The 25860-nt window shown below is 47.6% G+C and overlaps 1 protein-coding gene across 3 annotated transcripts in view; it reads right to left on the reverse strand.

The window, feature by feature from the left end:
- Positions 1–543: 543 nt before the first annotated feature.
- LOC119384031 (sialin) overlaps positions 544–25860 on the reverse strand; it is a 104936-nt gene continuing 79619 nt past the window's right edge. For all 3 annotated transcript variants that reach the window (XM_049412741.1, XM_037652322.2, XM_037652321.2), the window contains 6 exons: positions 19122–19258; positions 16823–17026; positions 15197–15329; positions 12445–12600; positions 3335–3420; positions 544–788 (listed from right to left, as the gene is read on the reverse strand). In XM_049412741.1, coding sequence (XP_049268698.1) covers positions 567–788; positions 3335–3420; positions 12445–12600; positions 15197–15329; positions 16823–17026; positions 19122–19258 — 938 coding nt within the window. In that variant the 3' untranslated portion in view covers positions 544–566. The remainder of the gene's footprint in view (positions 789–3334; positions 3421–12444; positions 12601–15196; positions 15330–16822; positions 17027–19121; positions 19259–25860) is intronic.

The following is a 25860-nucleotide window of genomic DNA, read 5'->3' on the forward strand; positions in this document are numbered from 1 at the left end:
AGTGCTTGTGCAAAGCGGAAGCCGTAGAATATGCACAATTACTTCAGGAATCCTATAGATGTCAGGGGACTTTGGTGGGTTGTGATAACGCCGAGGGCTCCTACACAAAATGGCGCATCCAAAATTGTGCTGGCAGGAGCTTAACTTTAGTACTACTTCACCACTATATACTCAATCAGTGACGCAACGATAGCACAACTGGAGATGTAGAAGCTAGATTCAAGAAAATTCGGGCCGTAATTTTAGAGTGATTTGACCAACGCCCCGATAATTTCGCTGAAGCGGCTCTCTTCAACGCACCCGGAACCGTCTGATCGCATAGTACCGCCGGTTTTCCACGACACTGAACGATGATGTACTGCTGAAGTGCTTAAATGCAAGTGTCCTCACGTAGTGCTCTTGTCGCCGGTTCGTAGCCAGGCCTGCGGTGATTGAAATTCGCAATGTAAACAAGTCTCTATTGTACATAGACGATGGGTAATTGTTGACGTCTATGTAGGTTGCGTAAGTAGGTGATTGTGCTGACTCAACCAGCCAGTACGCGTCAGTGTCAACACGTTATTCTCTTAGAACATGTGGAAGCTCTCGGCGAAGCTTGTGGTGAGTTCGAAGCGGTGCGCGCCATCGGCGTGCTGGTGCTCGATGTGCGTCACCACAGTTTCGAGTGGAGGCGGAGGCTGCGCCCACGGTTGCAGTTCAGCCGAGCCAAACACAAGAAAGGCCAGCGCGCCCAGCAAGAAAATGCCGCTCGTCAGGTAGAAAACCGTGGCCCAGTTGCTCAGCGTCGGCTGCACAAATGTAAAGGAGTAGGCTTTATCAGTGGTGTGCGCGGCTGACGTACGTATTCAAGCAAGCAAGACCTGAACTACTTCTGACGGTATGTTACTTGGCCACATCCCCCTTCACGGAACATTACAGCCGAAAGGGCCTTGTGTGGTCCTATGGGCTGCACCACTACATTTACAACTATGACAAATTATCGCGCGCCACGGAGAGCTTTACTTGTTCCTACTTACCTTTCGATTTTAGCTGTTAAACGTGAGGGTGTTAGCCATAGAATCAAACACCCTTTTTGCACCCATAAATGTGTCAAAACCATTAGTGTATGCTCTCTACAGCTGAAAATGTCCGAAAAGATTGATGTCATGTTTAGTTTCTGAAACTTGATATTATTCAATAAACACTCTCGAACGCAGCGTGGTAAAATGGAAAGCAAGAACCATGTAGTTAGTTATTCGTGGGAATTCCAAATTTTAATGTGTTACGGTGTGACAGTACTAGAGAATCAGCACAGAAATGACACCCGTTTAGAGCAACTAAAGCGTACGCGTTAGGTATATACCGAGTGTCCCAGCTATCTTTAGCCAAGGGTGAAAAATACAGTATTACAGGCAGGCGACTGAAATCACTTGCATATTGCTGACAGCCACCTTGCGCACTACAGACATTTTTTTGTTTTGTAGCTAATTAATTTGTGAATTAGGCTTATTTAACCAAATTGCTAAATATTGACTTTCGGTAAGAAATGAGATTTACAAGTTCGAGAGCGTCTTCAGAAACCTTCATTGCATTATTTGCGATAAAGAAAGTCTCACGTGTACAATTTTTTCGAAGCCGCAAATAAAGCCCGCGAAATACAAAAAAAAAAAAACCCACGTGACCAGCGCATTCCCGCGCCGCGATCGTGCTGCTCTCAACCGTGGTTTGAGCGAACAAAATCAGCTGCGGCCGCGACTCGCTGCCTACGCTGCAGCGGTAGGCCAATAAGTTGGCGGTGGTTGTTTCTTGGCCCGCGTCAGCCAGTTGGCGTGCGCGACGGTGCAAGTTGTAGCGAGCGCGGGCCAAGATACCACCGCCAACTAATCGGCCTACCTCTACAACGGAGCCGGCGAGTCGCGGCCGCAGCTGATTTCGTTCGCTCAAACCACGGTTGAGAGCAGCACGATCGCGCCGCACGAATGCGTTAGTCACGCGTTTTTTTTTCTTTTTCTTTTATTTCGTGGGCTTTCTTTGCGGCATGGAAAAAAATGGTACACGTGAGACTTTCTTTATCGCAAATAATGCAATGGAGGTTTCTGAAGACGCTCTCGAACTTGTAAATCCCATTTCTTATCGAACGTCAATATTTAGCAATTTAGTTAAATAAGCCTAATTAGTCGAATTGCTCACTCTCTTTGCTGACCCAGCTATGCAGTACAATAACAATAATTTCTGACGTATTACGTGCCAAAACCACTATATGATTATGAGGCACGCCGTATAGCGAAGGATTCCGGAAATTTTGACCCCCTGGGGTTCTTTGACGTGCACCTAATTCTAAGCACACGGTCCCCCAGCATTTCGCCTCCATCGAACGCCGAGGCCAGGATCGATGCATTACAACCATCTTGACCCGTAGCTACGGTACTGCTTTCGTGTCAGCAAACTTTAACGCCATTCCTAGGTTACTGCTCCATGGGGGGGGGGGGGGATACGAAACAGTAAGCCCGATAAGCTGTAACCCGATCGAGATAAAGCCGCAACCATCGTTCGAACGCGTAGAGTGGGTAGATCAAAAGTGGAGATGAATCAGACCTGCGTAATCTCTAGCTCGCACATTATCGGTCAAGAAGCGTGAGTGTCTCGTAGTGGCTCAAGGTTACCGATAACTTCGATCACGGAGAGACTTGCTCGCACGCAGCTTGACGGAGGTTATTCGCGCACTAAATGCAGTCTGTAACCTAAATTGCAGTGCTAGGTAACATTAACGACACATTTTACCTAGTTTACATGCAGATACAAGTTATAAGAACGGATAACTTCTTTCCTCAGCATTGAATATAGCAAAATTGATGGCGCGTAAAGCGTATAAATATATGAAATCTTAAGAGCAGAATGCTGAATCGTTCGATTCACAATATCGTTAAATGAAGGCATCGCCCATGAAACTAACGCTGTTAGACTGTTTAAAACGAATAATACTTGCAAAAACTGCGCTGATGTACTGTAGAAAAAAAAGCTCGTTAATGACAAAAGGAAAACCCACGTTCTGAATGCAACTATATCTTTCCTTTGCGTGATCTAAAAGATAAAGTCGGCCTAAAGTTTAAAATTGCTTCGATACGGGGCACTTATTTAGCTTGGCGCTTGAACTTGCTTTATATTTATCAGTTATTTCGTAAAGCAACTGGCCTGCGGCATTAAAAGCACGTTTCATACAATCAGCGGAAACTAAGTTGTCACTTAAAGAAAATATTTCTTGATCAATTGGAATGCTTGACATTCCAATTGATCGGTGTTGTCACAAAGTTAGAGGTTAAGAGACAATGCAAGAGAACCAACAAGCGGTCCTTACCGTCGGCGAAGTGACCATTCCAACAACCATAGGAGCCAGGAACCCGGACGCGTTGGATATGGTGCCCGCGATGCCGTAAAGAATGCCTGTAATGTGACGACGTCACAAGCAAAATATTATCTGGTGTTTTGGCATTCGTCAAAGCAATATCTTCAACCTATTATGTGTACGTTTTCTCATACATGGCCTTCTGCATAGCCTTCTCATTCGCTTCCCAGGGTTATCTCAACCATACCGTGAGAAAAGGAACGTCTGTGGGCGTAACACTGGCCGTTGTAAACTCTCCTTGAATGCCTAATACAGGTATAGTTGCGAAGTGCCCAATATGCTATATTTCATCATTTGGCGACGTTGCGAAGTACCCACTGCGCGCGCGTAAGACAATAAACGCACCTGCGCAGCGACACGCTTTGTTAGTGCTGCGGCTGATGAAGACAATGAAGATGATGCTTGGGGTCTTTTTAATCGGTGGTCTTTTAAACCTACGCTCGTGGCGCAATTCACATGATTCGATGCCTGTGCTAGTGGCACGCGGTCACAAGGGATAAAAACACAGAACATATCTTCTACGCTTCTGCTACGCAGTGTTAATGCGAATCCTCGTACTGCATCACGCCTGTACTATAGGGTTTCTTTCCTAAGCAGTTTCAATCACTGGCGTGGCTCTGTTTGACTTCCACGAAGAATTCTTGAATGCGATTCCGTCCCGATCTTGTGATCTTTATTTCTTGCATACGTCGCAGTTTTTCACTGAAGAGAAACGCAGATTTTTCGCTCACAATCAATGCCGCCGAGACTCACACCAACAGCGGAATTTCTGCGACACATCGCGTGAAGAATTGAATCGCTATGTCAAAGCACACACAGATTTTATATATTAGGTGCTACAGGCAACGAATTAAAGCGCACTGTTTATGCGATAGCGCTGAAGAGCCCCTGTCGCAGAATATGCGTTCTCGGCGTCAGCGGCATTGGTTGTAAGTGAAGAATCAGAGTGTGCAAAAGCGAAAAATTTCGATTGCCGTAAAGAACATAGGAATCGCTAATAATAATTGTTGGGGTTTAAAGTCTCAAAGCCACGATATGATTATGAGACACGACGTAGTGGAGGGCTCTGGAAATTTCGACCACCTGGGGTTCTTTAACGTGCACCTCAGTCTAAGTACACGGGCCTCGAGCACTTTCACCTCCATCGAAAATGCGGCCGCCGCGGCCGGAATTCGATCCCGCGACCTCTGGGTCATCAGTAGAGCACCATAACCACTAGAGCACCGTGGCAAGTCATAGGAACCAGTGTAGCAGGAAAGTGAAACGTGTCCTCACAGAAGTAGTTGAATGTTCATTGTACATGGATATACGTGGCTTGCACAATGTCTATTGGTGTTTGGTAGCTATAGCACCGTTTTATGCGGATGCACCCACGTTTACGACTGGTGGCACATTTCCACCCCGACGATTAACGTCTATGATAACGATCATAGCTACAGTAGTTAACATACACCTCGGCACAGAATATGATGAATCCCGAGCAAAGATGGCGTCAACGTGCACACAATAAACACTGGTACTCGATATGCACTCTTTCAAAATATCATATCAGGAGAGGCACGGCAAGGTGGACGTTCCCCAGTAATAGGGTAACCTACGCCTGTGCTCATGCATACACTACCACAGAGCGCTTCAGGAACGCGAGATGCAGTGTTCGTAGCTTGAGCCGTGAACGCGTGAAGGTGTTCCGCTTCCCGCTGGCGTGTCTCTCGTTGCACTAAAGCACCCACTTGCACGACATTCGCCCGTCGACGTCGTGGCCTGTGTAGGGCGCTTATCGCAGCCGTTTTATTACTGGCTGCCACCGCACTCGAATCATTAGGCGGTGGATAAACGCCATTGGTCCATTTGGAAGTTGCCCTACGCTGGCGAAGAGGCGTCACACGGTGACGCGAAAGGCAAATCACCTAACTGTTTCTTCACCGAATCGAAACACCGCACACGCCGCATTTCACCGACGATAGTGTTATCTACAACATTGCAGCGAAAGCCTCTGCTGCACTGAGACTACCGAAGCGCTCCCAGTCTTTGGGGTCATGATGCATTACTTCTATTTACCGCTCCCAGAGGGCGACACCACCCCGCCAACCTAGAGCACTGTGAGAGGGAAGTGTGGGAGACAATAGACGCGTTTGTAAAGCCTCCTGTATGTGTGGCGGTAGCACAGTATGTTGAGCACCTGGCAGCTGTCGTCGCGGACCGAGAGGTCGTGGGTTCGACTCCTGTCAACGTAACCTTTTAGACGCGAAGCATCTTGTGGCGGAGTTCAAACCGGTGGTGTGTGGCGTGACCACCCTTACTGCGCATGCGCAAACCCTCTCTACTCTCCTCCCCCTCTGAAACGCGGGCTCGACATGCCAAAACGCTGCTTCGCATTGCCTCATGGTCCCCTTTAGCGGGAGATGGTGTGATTTTTTTCTAGTTTATCTTTGCCATCTTATCGTGTCCATTTTACAGGTGTCATTTTCGTCACGGAAACACGTCAGAGAGAAGACTTGGTAGACCCCGGCATGAAACACTTTCGTGTTAAAAAAGAAAAACAGGGTTGAAGTATTCTCCCAGAGAGCATGACAGCACTTTAAACCGCTTCGGAAAGAGACTACAATCGTCATGTCGGGCGAGGGTAACCGCCGTCGTATTGCTTTGCAGAAGCGTAGCAGTGCATCAGGTGTCCCACAATGAGAACTGTGTTGAGAGGGAGGGTTTAAAGCTGCCAACCCATTACAAGGGGCTGAGCTATAATTCACCATCATGTTCATCATCATTATCCGCAGCAGCACCAACAAAGTGTGCAGCCACGTAGGTGCGCACACTTGCCTTACAGACGGGTAGCGGCTACTTCTTTAATTCGCACAGTGATAAATTATGGCGTAGTGGGCATTTCGGAACTGTACTTGAAGTGGCATTCTTGGAGTGTTTAAAACAGCCAATCTTTTGCACACAGTTGTTTCTTTTCTCGCGGCGCGGTTGAGTTGACCATCGAAAAGAGAAGCCTGGCAAGTAAATGAGAAGGTGATGCGAACGAGCCCCGATTACGCTGTCGCATTCCGCCCTCGAAGGCGAAATTCAAGCCTCTTCCAAGTTTTTTCACAGGAACTTCCCCGCATTATTTAATGCTCATACAGCAGCAATATAATGGATTTAGATGTCAACCATGAAATTCTTCTAGCTTCGTCTAAATAAAAAAAAATCTGCTTTTATTTTTGGCCATCACAGGGTCCCCAGGAAATCTTGTTCCATATAAAGCCACGAAGAACCGACAGTCCAGCATTTCTTAGCTTTAACAATAAGCCTGTATATCGGCCATAGCATTTCCCACATTTTTTTTTTCAAAATATATCTTTTCTAAGCCAAAGTTAGTTTTATACGAAAACAATGAAACCGGCTATAAAACCCGCTATAAAACGCTTTGAAACTGAAGTGGCAGTAGCAGCATCGCTTAAAAGAATGAATAATGAATTAATTAGATAATTACAACACGGACTACTACCTCGAAGTGGCGAAACCTAGTCAAGTTGTCGAAGCAACGAAGCTGCACCTACCGCATCAGTGACACGACTTCCTTCTGAATACCTTCCTTGGCCTCATTATCTGCTGGTTTTTAATAAAGTTGTGTCAAAAAAAGGAGCTTTCAGAAATTACCTTTCTACGACCTAAAAGAAACACGTACACAGAACGGGCGCTCACTTTCAGCTATTTATTTTTCGGACAGGAGAGACCTAGAAACGTACACATGAAAACACATGCGCAACATGCATGTCCCTTACTTACCAGTAATAAAAGCACTTTCTAGGTAAGGCATTTCCAACTTATACAAGCTTATTGAGGCGTCACAAAATCTTTACCTCTCTTGTTTGTGAAAAACGCTTCCAAAATACGTTCTTTCCAGGATATTTGCTTCTTCCCAGGATTTATATGGTCATGTATATGCCAGTCATATACCTATTGTCTTCAAGGAATGGGCAGTTGAAATTTAGCGCCCGTCCTGTGAACGTGTTCTTTCGTAATGGCATTATGAAAATTATATATAATTTAAAAATACCATTACGAAGATATATCTTATTGAGGTAGATGTCGGCTCTTTTATATAGCGCCCACTACTTCTCTTCACAGATTGTAGAATTACCGATAATCATAGCCATAAAAAAAAACGCCAGGTCTTCGCGGAGAGCGCAGCACACTCACAGCGAAAGCTGGAAGAGTGGCATTTTTAGAGCCCGTTGTAAACCCTCTTTGGTCTACTAATACAAGTACACTTGCAAGGTACCCACTACGCCATAAATCATAATGTTTGTGAAGTTGGGAAGCACCCACTACGCCATTATTCGTTATTCTGCGGAGAAGCGAGGTACCAGCTATATATCTGTAAGGCATTAGGTGCATTTTGTTCATGCGATGGCTCACGGCGAAGAAGAATTACTGCTGAGGCCTTTGTAATGGGTGGGAAGCTTTAAACGACCCACTAGTTACGTAATTCGAATTGTGTGACGCCCGGTCGTTATTTCACTCTCCCACGACGCTATATAACATACGTGAACGTGAGAAAGAGAGAGAAAGAACTTTATTGAGACCCTGAGGAAATGGATCATGGGGGCCTTATGGGCTTCCTTGGCAACGAATAGAAGCCATTTTACGAGAAACCCATTATGTTAAAATCATGATAATTTTTGTGGAGTAGGGAATCAGCCACTATGTCATTTTTCGTCATTCAGCGGAGAACCGTGGTACCCGCTAAACAGCTGTAAGGCAATATGTGCACTTTGTTAATGCTGTGCCTGATGAAGATGAAGAATTATAGCGGAACCCTTTGTAATGAGTTGGAAGCATTCAATGACCCACTTGTTGCGCTATTCGCATTGTGTGACGCCTGGTTACAGAATTCGCGTTGTGTGACGCCTGGCTGTTATTTTACTCTTCTGCCATGCTATATTACATATGTTAATGTGGGTCCTTCGCGACATGAAGCCTGTATATGGTCTTTTTGCAAAGTAGTTTCAAGCACCGCATGGCTCTGAGGTAGAATACTAGGCTCCCATAGAGCGAGTCCAGGTTCGAAAACGTGTTCCATCCTGGATATTTTTTCTGATTTTGTTTTTAAAGACGATAGTCTTTCTTGGGAAACTTCAACGCAGAAATGTTGGCCTGTCTGTCGGTTTTTCTGTCTGTCACACGATTCAGCCACCCGCCTAAAGTTTAAGCGCTCGGTGAACGCCCAGCCATCTTGAACTGGTAGCTGCGTTCATACTTGTGAACACTGTCGATTAAAAAGCAAATATTACGCATATCTGAGGCGCAACATCAATACGTAAGTACTGGGTGGTGTGTTCCTTTACTACAAAATACAGAGATACGCAATTCTAAAGACCCTAGTGCTTCTTAGGCTGCGCTGAAAATGCGACGCTATGCACAAAAAAAATTAAGAAAATCACCGCCATATTCACGAAGTGAATGATGTTAGAAGAGCTTGCTCGGACATGATCGGGTAACCCGCGAATCCTTCGTACACATTCCTCTACCACCATATATAGACGCGACAACGTTATTACATATACATTAGCCCTCTTCACTTCGGCCTCCCGGGCTCTCACCGCAGGGTCTTGGCGGGGAGCCCGACCTGCTGCTGCATTGCGAGGCCGCCGCGCTGCAGCCTTGCCTGGGGTGTTCATGCTGCGGAGCGGCAACGAAGAGTGTTCACTGAGTGAGATCCCGGCGAAGAGAAAGGAAGCGCGCCAAACGCGAGCGCCAAACGGGAGGCGCGGCCCTCTAGCGGTCACCTATCTAACTAGCGCATGCGCTGCCCGTGGTGTGCGCCGCCTTGAGCGGCGGCGCGCCATCTAGTGAGCGTTCTTGAAATCACCGGAGAGAGCACAGCTGCGCCCTTTCCGCGGGACCATTGGGAACTAGAGCATAAGGAGCAAGCTCCTAAAAAGCCCTCTGCCGACGATATGGTGCTGCCACCTGGCAGTGGCCCGGGGTTTTGTACAAACTCATGTTTCCCGACGTATTGCCAGACGGCGTCCATATCTTACGCAGCGCCTCCTCTATCGTCTTTCGACGACATTTGCAGCGAAGCACGCAGATAGGCGGCCAATTTTTTTAAACACGGAAGTGTTATATGCCGGGGTCCACCAAGGCTCCACTGACGTTGTAAAATATAATATGACGTTGTATAAATGAAAATATGAATAAAATATGACGTTGTAAAATATAAAGACTAACATATGGCAAAGAAAAAAATTAGATAGAAAAGTTCCGTAACCGGGAGTCGAACTTACGACCCCTCGATCCCCAGCGCGCAGCGCGAAACGACTCCGCCACAGTCGGCACGTTGTTCGTCATACTAACCGCGTGCTAATTATATACACCATTTGCCGGTGGCGGTACTCGGAGATCTTTGGTACATCAGCGTGTTTTCGTTATCACTAGCGAGATGGCGCGAAGGGCTCGGAGAGCGCACTTTAAAGGGACACTAAAGAGCAACACGAAGTTGATACGGGACGAAAGATGGGCATTCGAGAATGCGTGTAGGTTTTTGTTCGGTGCAAAAAGATGACTTATTAGTGGAGAAATTCGTAATCAAAGACCAAATATCTCTTCCTCAATTTCACTCGCCTGAAATTTGGCGCTGGAGCTGTGTCGTCACTGTCCGCATTGCTCTCAGCAAATCAGAGGGCGCCATGAAACGTCACCGCATGCGTAGGCGGCCGCTTCCGCTGCTTCATGACCGCTTCCGTGTTTTCCGTTTTCCCAACAAGAACGGAAAGTGGCGCGCCTACTCGGTATACGTTTAGGGTAGCAATTATAACTAGGATTCTACACTTACCGAGACGCTGGTTTGCTCCTGCGAGGGCACCTGTGGCGGGAATGAAGGAGCCAATAGGGACGGCACAGCTGATCGCGTGAGGAGTCCCTTTTGGGGCACGCCGAGAGCCTTCCCGAGCACAGGATTGTAAACATAATCTGATGGCGAGAAGTGCAGTGAACACACCACCGGTTTCTTTAGCTCCTTCTGTCGTCGAATCATGGGCACAGCGTTGAGCCATCGCGAACGACGGGGCTCATCGCGTGGCACCGCATGGAAAGACACAGACGGGTCGACACTGCCGCTGCCCTTGATCAGACGCCGTGGACCGTTAATACAGCCCTCAACACTACACACATTACGCATTTTGCGGTTTGCTGCAAGTTCTCCGGTCTCAGAGCCTGTAAGGTGTGGTGTCCGGCGGGTATCGTAGCAGGTAGCTGGCTCGCGCCGTCGTCCACAACGGTTGTGCTCAAGTCGATATCTCCAGAGAGAAAACACGTATCCGATGGGAAGCACGGACGGGGTGCCCAATTGGTTCCACAAATGCACCGCACAATGACGACGTACAAGTCCCACACCTTGACGAATTGATTCCGAGGACACCCGGCGACATGGTACGCGTCGAGTACGGAGGGTCGTTCACTTCGGAGATCTTCCATGACGGCCACTGTCTCGAGCATCTGAAAACGCTTGTTTTGTTCGTGTGAAGACGGGTCCTGGCGCGGTGAGAACCTTTCCAGTGGCTCTGTCTCACGCTCACGACGCCGCGCAGAAGGGGTGTCCGCGACTGCCCCGTCAGGCTTCCGCGAAACGCCACGACGACAGGCCGCACTCGACCAGGTGTACCAAGCACATTCCGGGTAAATTCCGGGGTCGATGCCTCCGTCCAGTGCGGTGGGAAAGGTTTCCGGCCGACAGGTCAGCGCTCACCGGCGTCTGTTATTTCGGGATTTTAAACGAAACCAATGCGGGAGAGTAGCTGGAGCGCGAGGCACGCACGCTCACGCGCGGAGCAAAACCGAAACCATTACGGCCATACGCAGCGCGGCAGCGCCATGCCGTTTTTTTTCTTCTTTCTTTATTTTGTTTTGCGTTAAATTTGTACTTCCTTGAGTGGCACGGCTTAAATAGGGGCGAAGTACTGTTTACGGACGTTTAAGAGAAATTTCATCGGGCGTTTCTATTAGCAGCATTAAATCACTGTCGACCAATCGCAGCCCGTCTGCATTCGCGGGTTTCTACGTCACGAGCGCCTAGTGCGGGAAAGCCGCAGGGGCGTCAGCACCCGTCCTTCAGTTTTTCGCTATTTTCTCGCTTACGAAAGCTCTGCTCGCCGTAACAATGGTACCGTTGTAATCATAATAAGATAATCTACCATCGAAGCTCAACTTCCGGTTTCTCTTTAGTGTCCCTTTAAAGGTCGTCGCTCCACGCGTTGAGATGAGCGTGCATCTCAAGAGGGCGTGGTCACTCGTGCGCGCGTGCTTATCTTGTCTGTCTTGCGCTCTCACCGCAACATTGCGTTGAAGTTACAGAGAGCACGAAGGTCACTTCGCTCACTGCAGCGGCCGCTTATGCGAAAGGAGCGCGCGGCTCACAAAGAAATACGTTATAACTGTGACAGTCCGCGCTCATCCTGTGTATACTTGTGCGTTGGTTTCATGCGTCCTCCTTTAAAGGTTGTCGCACCAGCGCGCTTGATCTGTCGAGGTGTGACAATTGTTAGTTCGCGCTCATCCTGTGTATGTTCGTTCCGTGCGTCCTTTCTGCTTGAGCAGCGCGTTGCAAGTTTCGAGATGCTTGTCGTTCTTCGCGTGACATTACAACTTGTTGCTATAGCATTCATTCCTTCGCCCTCGGGGCGAAACAATGCACAACAAACGCTCAACTACGGCTGTGAAGACACGTTTTACATTCGTGTTATACCGATTCATATGACAGAGGGAATAGCCATGTTTTGTTTTCTTATTTTGCGCGATATGGATTACGGACACCGGCGGCGGACAACTACGGCGCCAAAAACGGCCGTTGTTGGGATCTCATAACAGCTTTCGCTGTAAAAGAAAACTACTTAACATTTCACCTAGAAGCAGCTTGTCAGTCAAGGCATATTAATACACATGGGCACGATGTCCATTCACAGAGTGACACAAAAGACGACGCAAAATACAGTCCAGGTACATAACAATTTTGGCACTGCGTCTACTATTGATACTGAAGGTACAACTAGCCCAACAGCAAGTACTGCTACACCTACCGGCGTGTGCAGGCGCCATGTCTACGAGAGCGGGCGTGGCTCCTCCCGAGGCCAAACCGTAGACTCCCATGGCGAGCACCAGGAGACAGGTGACAGTCACCTGGTTACATCCGGCGGACGGAACCAATGCCAGTAGAAGACCCGCACCAATCAGAGCTGCATCACGTGATGAGATAGAAGTAAGGTATTATGTGCAGTTTCTTTATGCAAATAAGCTTCAGTCATTGCTCTTGCGAGATGTAGTGCGCACACTGACAAGCGGGACTTTATGCGTGACTCTAGTTCTGGAGGTGTTTTTTTCCCCCAAATTAGTGGGTAATGGAGGAGGGGGGGAGGGTGTTGGTATACATGCAGAGCTCTCTATCGCTTAAAGACGAAGTTCTTAGGCCAGCTGGCGGTGCGTGTCAAAGGATAACATCACGCGAACGATGCAGACAAAGGAGGGCAACTAATACAACAGGCGAGGCGCTGGCTTAGAACTGAAGTTAGCTATTTTTGTCGGTTTTCGATGCTCCCTTACGTCACTTGCTGTTTATATTTTATTGCATTTATGCCATCAAATTCAGTCGTAACTCAGCGCTTCGTCTGTTGTGTCAGTTGCTCTTCTTTGCGGCATCCCCGCGCTGTTAGCCTTTGACATGTTCTGTGTCGCTGCTTGCGGTCCTGAAAAAAAAAAATATTCGGAAGGTCTAAGGGTCCTCCTCGAGGAAGGAGAGTGTTTGGGTGGACCTGTATAAACTATTCTTAAGGCTGGTCGGTGGAGTGATCGTCCCTGTCTCGTTCTTGCCTTCCCGCGTGTTTCTTCGTTCTATATACATCACTGCCTATAAGGGTGGCATAAGCATTAATTAGAAAGGACCAAACAAACAACGCGCAGGTATTTTCCTATCAGTGTTCCGGTTAGTGTGTTCCGTGCATATGCAGGAACGAAGAACGGACACCAACAAGCACAACTAATCGAGCAGACGTAAGTTTGGTTTTTGGTTTTGTAAAACAAACAGAGAAGCGCACACACGTAAGAAGAGTAAGTAACAAAAAGCATTATTATCACATCGTTTTGAAAGGCATTAGTAAACACATTTGCTACAGCCTCAGTGCAAAAGCTATCCTCGGTGACCCGGAATCCACAAAGTAACGCCGAACACGAACAATCTGCAGTTTGAGTGTTATATGACGAAAAAAAAAGCTGCAAAAGCCTGACAGATCATAAATGAGGTGCTAGACTTAGTCGACCGTGTAGTGTTGTCACACGCAAGCTGATTGAGGTGTCAAAATTCCAAGTATTTGGTCTTAAAATATGTAATTCCGCTAGCAGTCTCATTTTTTACATAGCGTTCTACTTACGAACCGTCTAAGTTTCACACTCTTTTGTGGGCTTGGGAGAACGCCAAATTAAAAATAAATTTTTTCGTTCACCTCTATGGACGTGTCAGCAGACGCGAAGGCAAGTACTTTACGCATTTCGCACCCGCATGACAGCCATACGCTTACTTGCAAGCACATTCAGAGTAACATCATATAACGAGAATTCTAATGTCTACGTGCACGAAATTGAACCTTAGTGTCGGTTCACTAGGTTCTAAGCGATGTATGCGCTCCACTGTTGCTTCTACAGTCACTAGAATGCACATAAATGCATTATAATTTTATAAAAGTTGACAATCTGCCGTAACCAAGCAGTTTTCTCAATACCGCTTTCATTGCAGAAGCATTCATTTTAATGTAGTACCTTCATGCTGTAGCTATAAAAGTAATGATAAGCGAAAATAGTCAGATGAGTGATCCTTACAGCCAAGATTGCGGCTTAACACCCAAGGAGTTCATAACGTCTTAAAGGTACGCAATCGCTGCTAATTTCTTCAACGTGGTGAATTTCTACCAGTTTAACCCAGACGTCTGCGAGCGAATGGTAGGCGAGCGGAAAATTAACGCCCTTCTTAAACCGCCAGTGAGACCCGCGGCCCTTTATCGCTCCCCATCAAGCCAACATCGCTTGCTTCATGGGGAGCTTGGCCACCCCAAAAGGCTGTGCCTTCTTGCAAGTTACTCGGTTATTTCGCTGGTGAAGCGCACTGAGCGCCTTGGCAACACCTTAGCTCTGTAGGAATAGGGCCTGTCACAGTTTCTGTTCTTATGCGTTTGAATGTCACAGGAGGCCGGATATTGAAGCTAGCCGCCATTTTCCAGTCAGCCGGACAAAATTCACCATAGCGCGATGCTCCCAAAATCCGGAACCTTGCCAAATATAAATGGTTTGGGCGACTTCCAGATGAAGTTGATCAGGTATTTTTCGTACTGATAGTTGAAGTGACGTGGACTTGTCGCACGTGCGCTGCTTCAAGTTACTTTTTGCGGCAGTCCTTTTCCCATAAGATTATTGCTGGCATCATATTATATCTCAGTGTATTATGTCCCTACTCTGCCCAAAATTGCTTGACCGTTGCCACCCATTCAACAGTGAAACGAATTTTTCGCAGCACTGTGCGCTCCAAGCGAAGATGGTTCTAAAATCTCTAACCTACGCAAGTACCAGACGTCTAAATAGCTGATGGATTTGAGCCGTGAAGTCAGATTCGACGACCGACGACGACGCTCGCATTTGTTGCGGTTTAAGCTTTACCTCTATCATTGCGCTCAGCTTTTGGGTCCGAATAAACAACCAAGTTCACGACTATTTTCTCGTGATCTCTTATTAGCGTGACAACCCCGTTAAAGTATACTCCTTAAAGGGCGAACGGTAAACAACCCTGACCGGCAGTCTGGAAGAGCTTCCTTATAAACGTCGTGGAGAGGTGTCCCTTTCTCCGTAGGCGGTCGCTCAGCAGTCCACCTCCCAGCATGCCCACACTCTGGGCACCGAACATGGCCGCGTTGATCATGCCGCTCTGCGAAAGAAAGGAAAAAGTAAACAAAACGAAAACAGAGAGAGGGAGAGGAAGAGCCTTGGACACGCGTTAGACGGTTCTTCACACTTACTGTCGGAAAATTACCGACAACCTCAGTTTCTTAGGGACTTCGGCAATAAACGAAGATATTGGTGCCAGTAGAAAGGTACAGGGGTCGTCAAAAGTTCCCAGTCCACTATCCGATATAACGCTATGGCAGCATGGCCTGGGAACATTTGACCATCCCGGTACGTGCATCGGACCTTACGCGCAAAGTGTAAGGCTCTATACCTGGTTCTTGAGTCATTTTGCCGAAACAGATTAACGCATATGTGCCACGAAATACTTACTAATATTTAACACAAGTTAGCTTCTATCTTTTAGAGTTAAGCAACCTCTTTCGTCCAAGCCTTGTTTTAACAGCGCAACTGTCTCAGCTTGTCGAAACCCCAGTTCTCCTCGACAAGAAAATATCATCAGCATGAAGTGCGCACGCTCTCCCGCAGCTCCGGTTGGTCCGGCGTGTAATGCAATAACTCAGATAGAAAGAGCGAGATAGAGAGATTGATGATGATGATATATGGTGTTTAGTGGCGCAAGGGCCATTGTTGGCCAAAGAGCGCCAAGGATAGAGACTGATCAATGATAACGTGAGACGGCTCTATAGCGGTCTAAAATCTTGTACAGTACAGATGCATAAAACATATAATTAGTAAAATCCTGACGGTGAGGTGAAAGTTCACTGATTGAAAACGTTGCCATTGATGAAAATGTGTTGCCCCGCCACGGTGGTCTAGTGGTTATGGCGCTCGACTGCTGACACTATTTATAAGGTCGCGGGATCGAATCCCGGCCACGGCGGCTGCATTTTCGATGGAGACGAAAGTGTTTGAGGCCCGTGTACTTAGATTTAGCTGCACGTTAAAGAACCCCATGTGGTCGAAATTTCTGCAGCCTTCCGTTACGGCGTCTCTCATAATCATATCGTGGGTTTGGGACGTTAAACACCAGATATTAAATTAATTAATGAAAATGTGTTGAAAGCTGATACCTTACGAGAATCCTTGCAAGCAAGGGCCCGCAGGATAGTGCGTTCGGAATATATATATAGTTCGCCTCTCTTAGCAGCATCCTCTCAGGAGGATGTGCTAGGAATGCCCTGTGAAAATGACTTGTAATGCGACTGCGTCTTTTATAAAGTTTGAAATAGATTGTTGAATAAAGCGAGATAGAGAGAGAAGGAAACAAGCAGAAAGAAACAGACAAAGAAGGGATAGATAAGAGAGAGAGGGATGAAGCAAGAAAAATTAAGAGACGCAAGGAAGGCCTCCGCTGTTTGTTTCAGACTTGCGCCACGAGTGCAAGCTGCGCTAATTTCTTTAAGATAGACTTTCTGCGCGAAAACACGTCTCTCGTTCTAGCGTACTTTTACACAATCCTTGCTGATTTTTAAGGAGGCTATCTGTACGTGACACGGTCGCCGCTGCATTCACCTTGGCTAGTGGCACGCGCAGCACGGCGGACAGGTAGGTGGGCAGGCTCGTGAGCACGGTGAACTGCCCCCAGAGACAAGCGAACCGAGATGCCGTCAGCGCCCACACAGGCACAGATGTCAGCAGCTGGAACCACGGTGTGTTGTGTTTCGAGCATTCATTGGCGTTCAGGAGGTCCGAGCTGCCAGCCTCGACAGCTTTTGCCTGCCGTGTAAATCGAAATTTCATGTCAAGTATGGGTACAACTGCAATCTCTAGCTCTGCAAGCTTTAGCACGTCGCGCAATACCAATTTTAGTGTATATTTAACTACACAGCCGCGAGCGTCCCGAGACCATGTCATGTTAGTCATGTCATACATGACATGCAAGTCGCGATTTGCAACTTAGGACTTGTCAGTTATGTTCGTCATACACTCTTGTCATGGCATACACATTTTTGTGTATATCAACTTAACGAAACGGCCGCACAAGCCCTAAGACCGTGGCATGTAAATCATGCTGTTCATGACATCCATGTCGTGATTTCCATGTTATAACCTGTGATTTATATTCGTCATACGGTCATGTCATGCCATGCGAATTTTGGTATCACAAAGTCGTAGGCGGCTGATAGATAGATACGCTCAAAGTCGCAGAAGTTCGCTAAGAAATGCTTCGCATTGAATAGCACGCCTCAGTAGGTTGCGCTTTCGCCGCTCATTCTACGGACGGCGGTGAAGGCGGCTCTCGACTTGCTTCCACACACATCTACGCAACGCCTCCTTCAACTCGGTGCCCACAACAGCGTAACCGAATTGCTCGAGGCCCAGCACAACCGTCAGACCCGTCAGGGCTGCGCCATTTTTTCTCGTCTTGGCTACCCAATTCCTGGAATACCCACACACGTACCGCAACATAAGCTTGCTCCTACTCTTCGCGCTCTCATTAAAGTGGTTCCGATTCCACGCAACATGAATCCCCGCCGGCGCGCCAGTCGTCGACTTGCCCAAGTTCAGGCCATGACACGCGTCTTTGGTGATGGCACCGCAGACTTACAGGTCCTCTACACTAATGCGGCATGCTACCCAGAAAAGCCCGACATGTGTTTAGCCGTGATAGACGACACAGACACCTTTGTGGCGTCTGCCACACTTCGCACTACGGGCAGTGGTTCAGTTGAGGAGCGAGCTCTCGCGCTGGCCCTTGTCCACGCCCCGACATTGTCACATGACTCCCCTGTCACCCTAGTGACGGACTCACGGGCTGCTTCCCGTGCCTTCGCTCAAGGACTCGTGGCTGCACATACACACAATATCCTGTCTTCTGTCTCGCCGTCCGCATTACGTCCGGTGCTTATTGTCTGGACTCCTGGACACGCCTCTATCCATGGTAATGAACGCGTTCGTGCGGTTGCCCGAGGTCTGACCGGCCGGGCACCATCGGAAGAGCTGTCTAACCCAGACGACGCACCGACAGAACCACTAAACTGCAACGCTACGCTGGAGTACTACCGACAGAGCCATTACATATATCGTCCTCCTCGTCCCTCACTTAAGAGTGCAGATGCTGTCGCTTGGCGGCAACTGCAGACTAACTCATTTCCTTGCCTCTACATGCTAAATCTCTTTCATCCAACTCTGTACCCCTCCTATTGCCCTTTCTGTGAATCCGTACCAACAGTGTACCACACCACGTCGGAATGCCCACGGGGCGTTCCTCCCAATCCCACCCCTTCCTCTTGGGAGTCTGCACTGCTCAGCTTACGCCGGCAGGAAAAGCAGCAGCTGGTCCAGCGCGCTCGCGCAAGGCAATGGCGCCCTGGACTGAGAGCCCCACCCAACGATGGTTTTCTATGAATTCAATTTTTATAAAAGTTTATTCTCTCTCGCCGCTCATTTCCTTCTTTTTCTCACTTTTAGATTACCACTTCGCGTTCACCCAGCGCAGGGCAGCCAACCAGACGCTCTTGCGCTTAACCTCCCTGCTTTCTCGCTTCAAGTCGTCTCTATGGGGAGTAGCTGGCGGGCTCCTGCTAAATGTACGCCGCGACCAAACTTTCCTTACACCTCAGCTGAAACAAGTGACGAACCTGGATACACTCGCTCATTTCGGTATAATTTTTGACCAGAGGCTTTCCAGTGCAGCCTATTTGTAGGTGTGCTAAATGTTCGCCGCTGTCACACCGCAGAGCTTGGCGACCAAGTTTCAACGCTTCGTGAATTTTGTTCTCATATATGCTTTATAGCACTTCCCGCTGCACTCCCCCCCCCCCCCCCCCACCAGCCTACGAGTGTGCAGTACCGTCTGCATAGCACGTACCTGCAGTGGTGGCAGAGGCCTAGCTGTCCGTCCAAATGCGATGTAGTCGTACTCAGTGTCGCTAATCCAGGGATCCTCCTCGGGTGTGCTTCGAACCCGCCACGAGTACAGCACGAAATAGGCGCATCCCACCAGACCTGCGCAATGACGCCACCGTATAGTGGTAAGGGAAGAAACTGGAGGCTCAATTGCTTTTCCGACAGGCAAATTTGCATGTTCGGGCTGACAGTAGGCAACGCAAGACATTTCTTTTAAATGAGTGGTCAAACATAAACTATTAAATCTCACGACGCCAAGGATAATACCGAAATCTGCTTGGCCTTGACATGTCAGGCTCACGTGATTTTAGTGTGATTTTTTACAGAAAAGCTTATAGGTACCTAAAAATGGCGTTTCTCGTCTTTTTGACGCACTTCGTGGTGCCAGAACGGTGATTCACGTGACGTAATTAAGGTACACACTATCGATGAGTCCATATACGAGTTGTGAATTGCCTCCTGCCCTTCTTGGCCATGCAGTCGCCCACCCGTCCGCCCACCACTCGCCTGGCCATAGTGCGCGACCAACTGGTTTCGCTCTGTCTTGTCCGTTTCCGGCAGCGCAAACGAAGATAACAGCGCGTAGCCGACAAGCGCGAAATACTGACGGACTCAAAGCTCAGTGCTGACATTGTGTGCGTGCTTTATGAAGAAATAAGTGGCGAGGAGATATCGCCTTCAAGAAGTGTAGTGAAGGCGAGAATGAAACCAATGGAATAGAACCGGATTATTTGATTCTTCTAACGGACGAAGTCTTTACAGCGGAGACGATGCAGCCCTCCAGAAATAAAGCGAGCCCGTTTCCACGGTTTTTGTATATTTTTATGGACACTCTAGACAGGTTTTCACCATCGCTGTCATGTTCCATAATAAGTTTAAATCGATAACGTCGCTTCGCGCATCGTATGCTCTACTTGCGAGTAAAAGCTCGCGAGCGCTGGCGACGAACATCGCTGAAGCAGAGATGAAACAAGCTGGCCATCTCCGTCGCACGGAGGTAACATGCAATAACATCATCGCGCGCGCAAGGCCTGTCGTCGCTTGCTCCTCAACCAGAAAGGAAACGCCCCGCCCCTCTTTCGTGATGTAGGGACGTCGGAGGAGGGGGGGGGGAGACTGCGTGGCTCGAGCAGCAACTGTGAGCTTTGACTATAAGCCTTAATAATAATATCTAGGGTTTAACGTCCCAAAACCACGGTATTATGAGAGACGCTGTAGTGGAGGGCTCCGGAAATGTTGCTATCTCATTCACTTCTCCGCCTTTTCGGTGAAAGATAATTTTGTTTCAAAATTCAATGGGCAAATTTCTCTCCTTACCAATTCTCGAATCTACCCCGGAGCTGTCCGTCTTAAAGCCCGTATTTGCACACCTCCTGTTAAAATTCATTGCTGTATGTCGTACTTGCCGACAGCAAATGTGAACAAACGAATATCGAACGGGAGGGAAGAGCACAAGAACACTGGAGTTAAAAAAATTTGACCACCATCCCGCCCTGTGAACGTGAATGTCCAGCGAAGCTGTATCAAACGCCACACGTGCTGATGGGGTGTATGTTTTATTATTACTTTAGAGTAATTGTAGTGATGATAGCTTTGGGGTCGCTGTGGTAGACCGTCATTGGTTCCGCGACCATTTTCAGCAAGACGAACTTATTCCTTTCGACGAGCATTGTATTCACACTGTTCTGGTGCCTTGAATTTCCGTGGTCTACCTACGGCAGTCTTAAAATGAACTGAATGAATTGCTATACGGTTCTCCCTTTTATATATGAAAACGGGAAACACACGCGGGGAGAAGGAAGGGCCGCTTGACGTTACTTCGATCCCTCGTGTGAAGTACAAAACAGCTGCAACCTAATCTTTGCCGGGAACGCGCTGTATGCCTGATTGCAAAGAAAGATAGCACCGTTTCCCATCAATTGTTAAATTGCCTGGATAGCCGAGTGGTTAAGACGCTTGCCTTACGTCGTGGGTACGCGGGTTCGAATCCCGCCACCTCGTGAGGAATCTTTTTTCGCAAAGATTTTCTGTTTCCCTTTCTTCCCATTTCTTTATTTCTTTCTCCCTCTCTTTCTTTCTCTCGAGCCTTGCTATACGCCGCCAATCTGTTGCCCAATTTGTGTGGCACATACCCGTTCATGATGATGATAGTTTATTTTACGCTACGAAATTTTCCGACCCACGAGAGGTATACAGCTTTGCTGCAAAAAATGAAGACAAAGAAAATATAAGCGTCCACAATCTGCACACTTCTAGGGTATCTTGCAAACATGTTAACAGCACCTTCGAGTTTGTGCTTGTGCACTAATCCACAGCCCAACTACTTATGTGAGAGTAGCGGTATGGTAATCAAGCTTTTGAGCTTTGCCTCATAGGACTTCCTGTGATACTTGGTTAACCTCCCTGCCTTTCCTCTTCGTATCTCTCTCTCTCTTCTTATAAGTCAGGAACTTTACAGGAACGCGCTCAGCTCGTCAACGTCGACACTAGTGACCTTTTCTTTTTTAACACGAAAGTGTTTTGTGCCGGGGTCGACCATGGCTCTACTGACGTATTTCCGTCACGGATATGACGTTGTAAAATATAAAGGCTAACAGTTGGCAAAGAAATAAAACCAGAAGAAAAAACCGGCAGATCCCACGCACTGGGGGGAATCGATGTAATGCGAAGCAGCCAGCAAAGAGCTGCATACATCGCCTTGTTTGTTTTTGAGCCAAATAAAATCATTCATGCCATGGCATCTAGTTCACCATGTATCGCATGTTCGCCATGAACGCATGCATGCACAACCTGGTATATACCATGCCATTGAAACGTATATTCTGGTATATGCAATGCATGACCTGTCATTTATGTTCATCACGCACTCGTGTCATGCCAAACCATTTTTAGTATATATCCAGTTATCAAAACGACCGGAAGTGCACCATGATCATGTCATGTAAATCATACTGTACATGAGATGCATAACATGATTCGCATGATAAGACCTGTCTTCTATGTTCGTCATACAGTCACATCGCGCAATACAAATTTTGGTGTATAGCAAACGAGCGAAATGGCCGCGAGTGCATCATGAGCATGGTATGTAAATCATGCCATACATGACATGCATATCATGATTTTCTTGTTACCACCTGTCACTTATGTTCGTGATAAAGTCACATCGCACAATACCAATTTTGGTGTACATCAAGCGAGCGAAACGGCCGCGATCGGACAATGAGTGTGGCATGTAAATAATGCCGTAAATGACATGCATATCATGATTTTCAAGTTACTACTTGTTATTGATGTTTGTCATACATTCACGTCGCGCAATACCAATTTCGGTGTATATCAACCCAGCCAAATGGCCGCGAGCGCACCATGAGCGTGGCATGTAAATCATGTCGTACATGAGTTGCGTGTCATGATTTTCATGTTACCACCTCTCATTTACGTTCGTCATGCAGCCGTGTCGCGCAGTACAAATTTTGGTGCATATCAAGCTAGCGAAACGGCCACGAATGAATCAGGAGCGTGGCATGTAAATCATGTCGTACATGAGTTGCATATCATGGTTTTCATGTTACAACCTCTAATTTACGTTTGTCATACAGTCTCGTCACGCAATACCAATTTTGATGTATATCAAGCTAGCGAAACGGCCGCGAATGTACCATGAGCGCGGCATGTAAATCATGTCGCACATGAGTTGCATGCCATGATTTTCATGTTACCACCTTTCATATGCGTTCGTCATACAGTCGCGACCAGTTTTTGGTGTATATCAAGCTAGCGAAACGGCCGCGAATGCACCATGAGCGTGGCATGTAAATCACGACATACATGACATGTATATCATGGTTTTTATGTTACCACCTGTTATTCATGTTCTTCATCCGCCATACCAGCCATCCGGGCTCTCAAGACGCGATGCAACTTTACTATAATCACTTGCACGCCGTATCACTCTTTTACAATGGAATACGCAGGGTTTTTCCAACGCGCGCCTGTATTCGATTGACCCAAATTTGCAACTTCGTTTGCCATCCGGGCTCTCAAGACGCGATGCAACTTTACTGTGCCGCATGTGGTTGGGCGTGGCATTTACAAATGCGTATTCTTGTCTCACTGGAATGGCCAGCAGTGCGGCATGCAACATTTGCGCCTGCGAGGAGACGCTTGAACACATTCTATGCCACTGCCCATCATATCAGACTCAACGACGTAGTATCGAGCTCAAGCTCCGTCTCCTGGACTGAAGACCACCGACAGAAAAGAAGATCTTGGGACCTTGGCCTACGGTCTCGCATATGCGCCAGGCCACGAAAGCCCTCTTGTGCTTCTTGAGGACCACCGGACTTCACGAGTGCCTGTGAACTAACAGCGCGAGTTCGTGTTATGTAGTTTCACGCTGTTCATCCATCTCTTTCTTACTCTTCTTTCTTCTCTACCCTTTCATTTCTATTATTCCCCCTTCCCCCACCCCAAGTGTAGGGTAGCCAACCGAGCCAAAGCTTGGTTAACCTCCCTGCCTTTCCTCTTCGTATCTCTCTCTCTTCATACAGTCACATTGCGCAATACCAATTTTGGTGTGTAACAAGCAAACGAAATGGCCCCGAGTGCGCCATGAGCATGGCATGTAAATCATGTCGTACATGTCATGCATGTCATGATTTTCATGTTACCGCCTCTCATTTACGTTCGTCATACAGTCGCGTCGCGCAGTACCAATTCTGGTGTATAGCAAGCTAGCGAAGCGGCCACGAATGCATCATGAGCGTGGCATGTAAATCATGACATACATGACATGCATGTCATGGTTTTCATGTTACCAACTGTTATTCGTGTTCTTCATACAGTCACATCGCGCAATACCAATTTTGGTGTATATCAATCTAGTGAAACGGCCGCGAGCGCCCCATAAGCGTGGTATGTAAATCATGTCGTACATTACTTACATGTCATGAATTTCATGTTACCACCTCTCATTTGGGTTCGTCATACGGTCGTGTCGCGCAAAACCAATTTTGGTCTATATCAAGCAAGCGAAATAGCCGCGAATGCACCATGAGCGTGGCATGTAAATCATGACATACATGACATGCATGTCATGGTTTTCATGTTACCACCTCTTATTCATGTTCTTCATACAGTCACATCACACAATACCAATTTTGGCGTATATCAATCTAGCGAAACGGTCGCGAGTGCGCCATGAGCATGGCATGTAAATCATATCGTACATGACCTGCATGTCATGATTTTCATGTTACCACGTGTCAGTTATGTTCGTCATACAGAAATGTCTCGTCATACCAGTTTTCTTATATATCCATTCATTTAAACGGCCGGGAGCGCCCCGAGACCATGCTATGTAAATCATGCTCCACATGACATGCGTGTCATGATTTGCATGTTAGGACCTTTCATTATGTTCGTCATGAACTCTTGTCACGCCATACCAATTTTAGTATATATGAAAATAACGGAACGGCCGCAGGAGCGCCAAAGCCGTGGAAAGTAAATCATGCTGTTCGTGACATGCATGTCATGATTTTCATTTCATGACCTATGATTTACGTTCGTAATAAGGTCATGTTATGCCACACCAATATTGGTATACATCCGATTAACGAAACGGCCAGGACAGCTCAAAGTCGTAGGCGGCTAGATAGATAGATACGCTCAAAGTCGCATAAGTTCGCAGAAATGCTTCGCATTTAAAAGATCCGTCACCAGGAGTCGAACTTACGACCCCTTGCTCTGCAGCGCGGAGCGCGAAACGATTCGGCCACAGACGGCACGTTCTTTGCCATGCTAACGGCGAGCTATTTATATACACCATTTACCGATGGCGATGCTCAGAGATTGGTGACACTTCAGCCTGTTTTCGTTATCACTAGCGAGATGGCGCGAAGGGCTCGAAGAGCGCGCTTTAAAAGGAAGCTGAAGTACTTAAAAAAAAAGAGACTTTGGAATCTTTAATCATAGTGTGATCCTTGCTGAATTCGAAAACCAATGTAAGAGTTCACAGAAGCGAACGCAAATGGCATTTCTTGGCAAAAAAACGGCGGCTGCAGCCGCAGGGCTTCTTGAACTGGGGGGCTATTTTGTACGCGTTCTAGCATAGAACAGGGAGGAGGATCGAACAAAAGGAGGAGGGGAAGCCACACGGCATTGGTCGATGCTATACTGACGGTACTGACGGTTAAGACGTGAGAATAGCCACAAAATCTGCATAGAGCGGAGAGGAGGCGTTGGAGCGTTGGAACGGTCTCCGACCCCGTTCTATCGATAGAACGGATACAAAACAGTCTCCGCAAATGACTTGGATTTGATCGAAACGAAAGCGGAGGAGTGGGCTACCCACGCATCTCGCTACCGCGCTGACAGTTTGCGAGAATGGCGTCTCCGTTCTCGTTCATGCCATTTCGTGTCGCCTGCGTGACTGCTGCAGTCACGCAGAAACGAATCCCCGAGGTAGAAGATGCGTTTGAGGTGATGACTGAAGAGGCCGACTTGGTGACGGGGCCCTCGCTGACAGGCGTCGGCAGCGGACAGCCGACGCCTGTCCGCTGCCGTAAATTCGTGCGTAAACTCGCTAGCTCGTACGGCCAACTCTCGATGCTGTTCCGTAAACGAGAGCAGCAACTCTCTCTGATTGTCGGGAACGCGCGGACCTAGTAAGTGCGTGTACTGCGCCATTTCGACAA

This window comes from Rhipicephalus sanguineus, chromosome 2 (genome assembly GCF_013339695.2).
Source record: "Rhipicephalus sanguineus isolate Rsan-2018 chromosome 2, BIME_Rsan_1.4, whole genome shotgun sequence".
Taxonomy (NCBI): domain Eukaryota; kingdom Metazoa; phylum Arthropoda; class Arachnida; order Ixodida; family Ixodidae; genus Rhipicephalus; species Rhipicephalus sanguineus.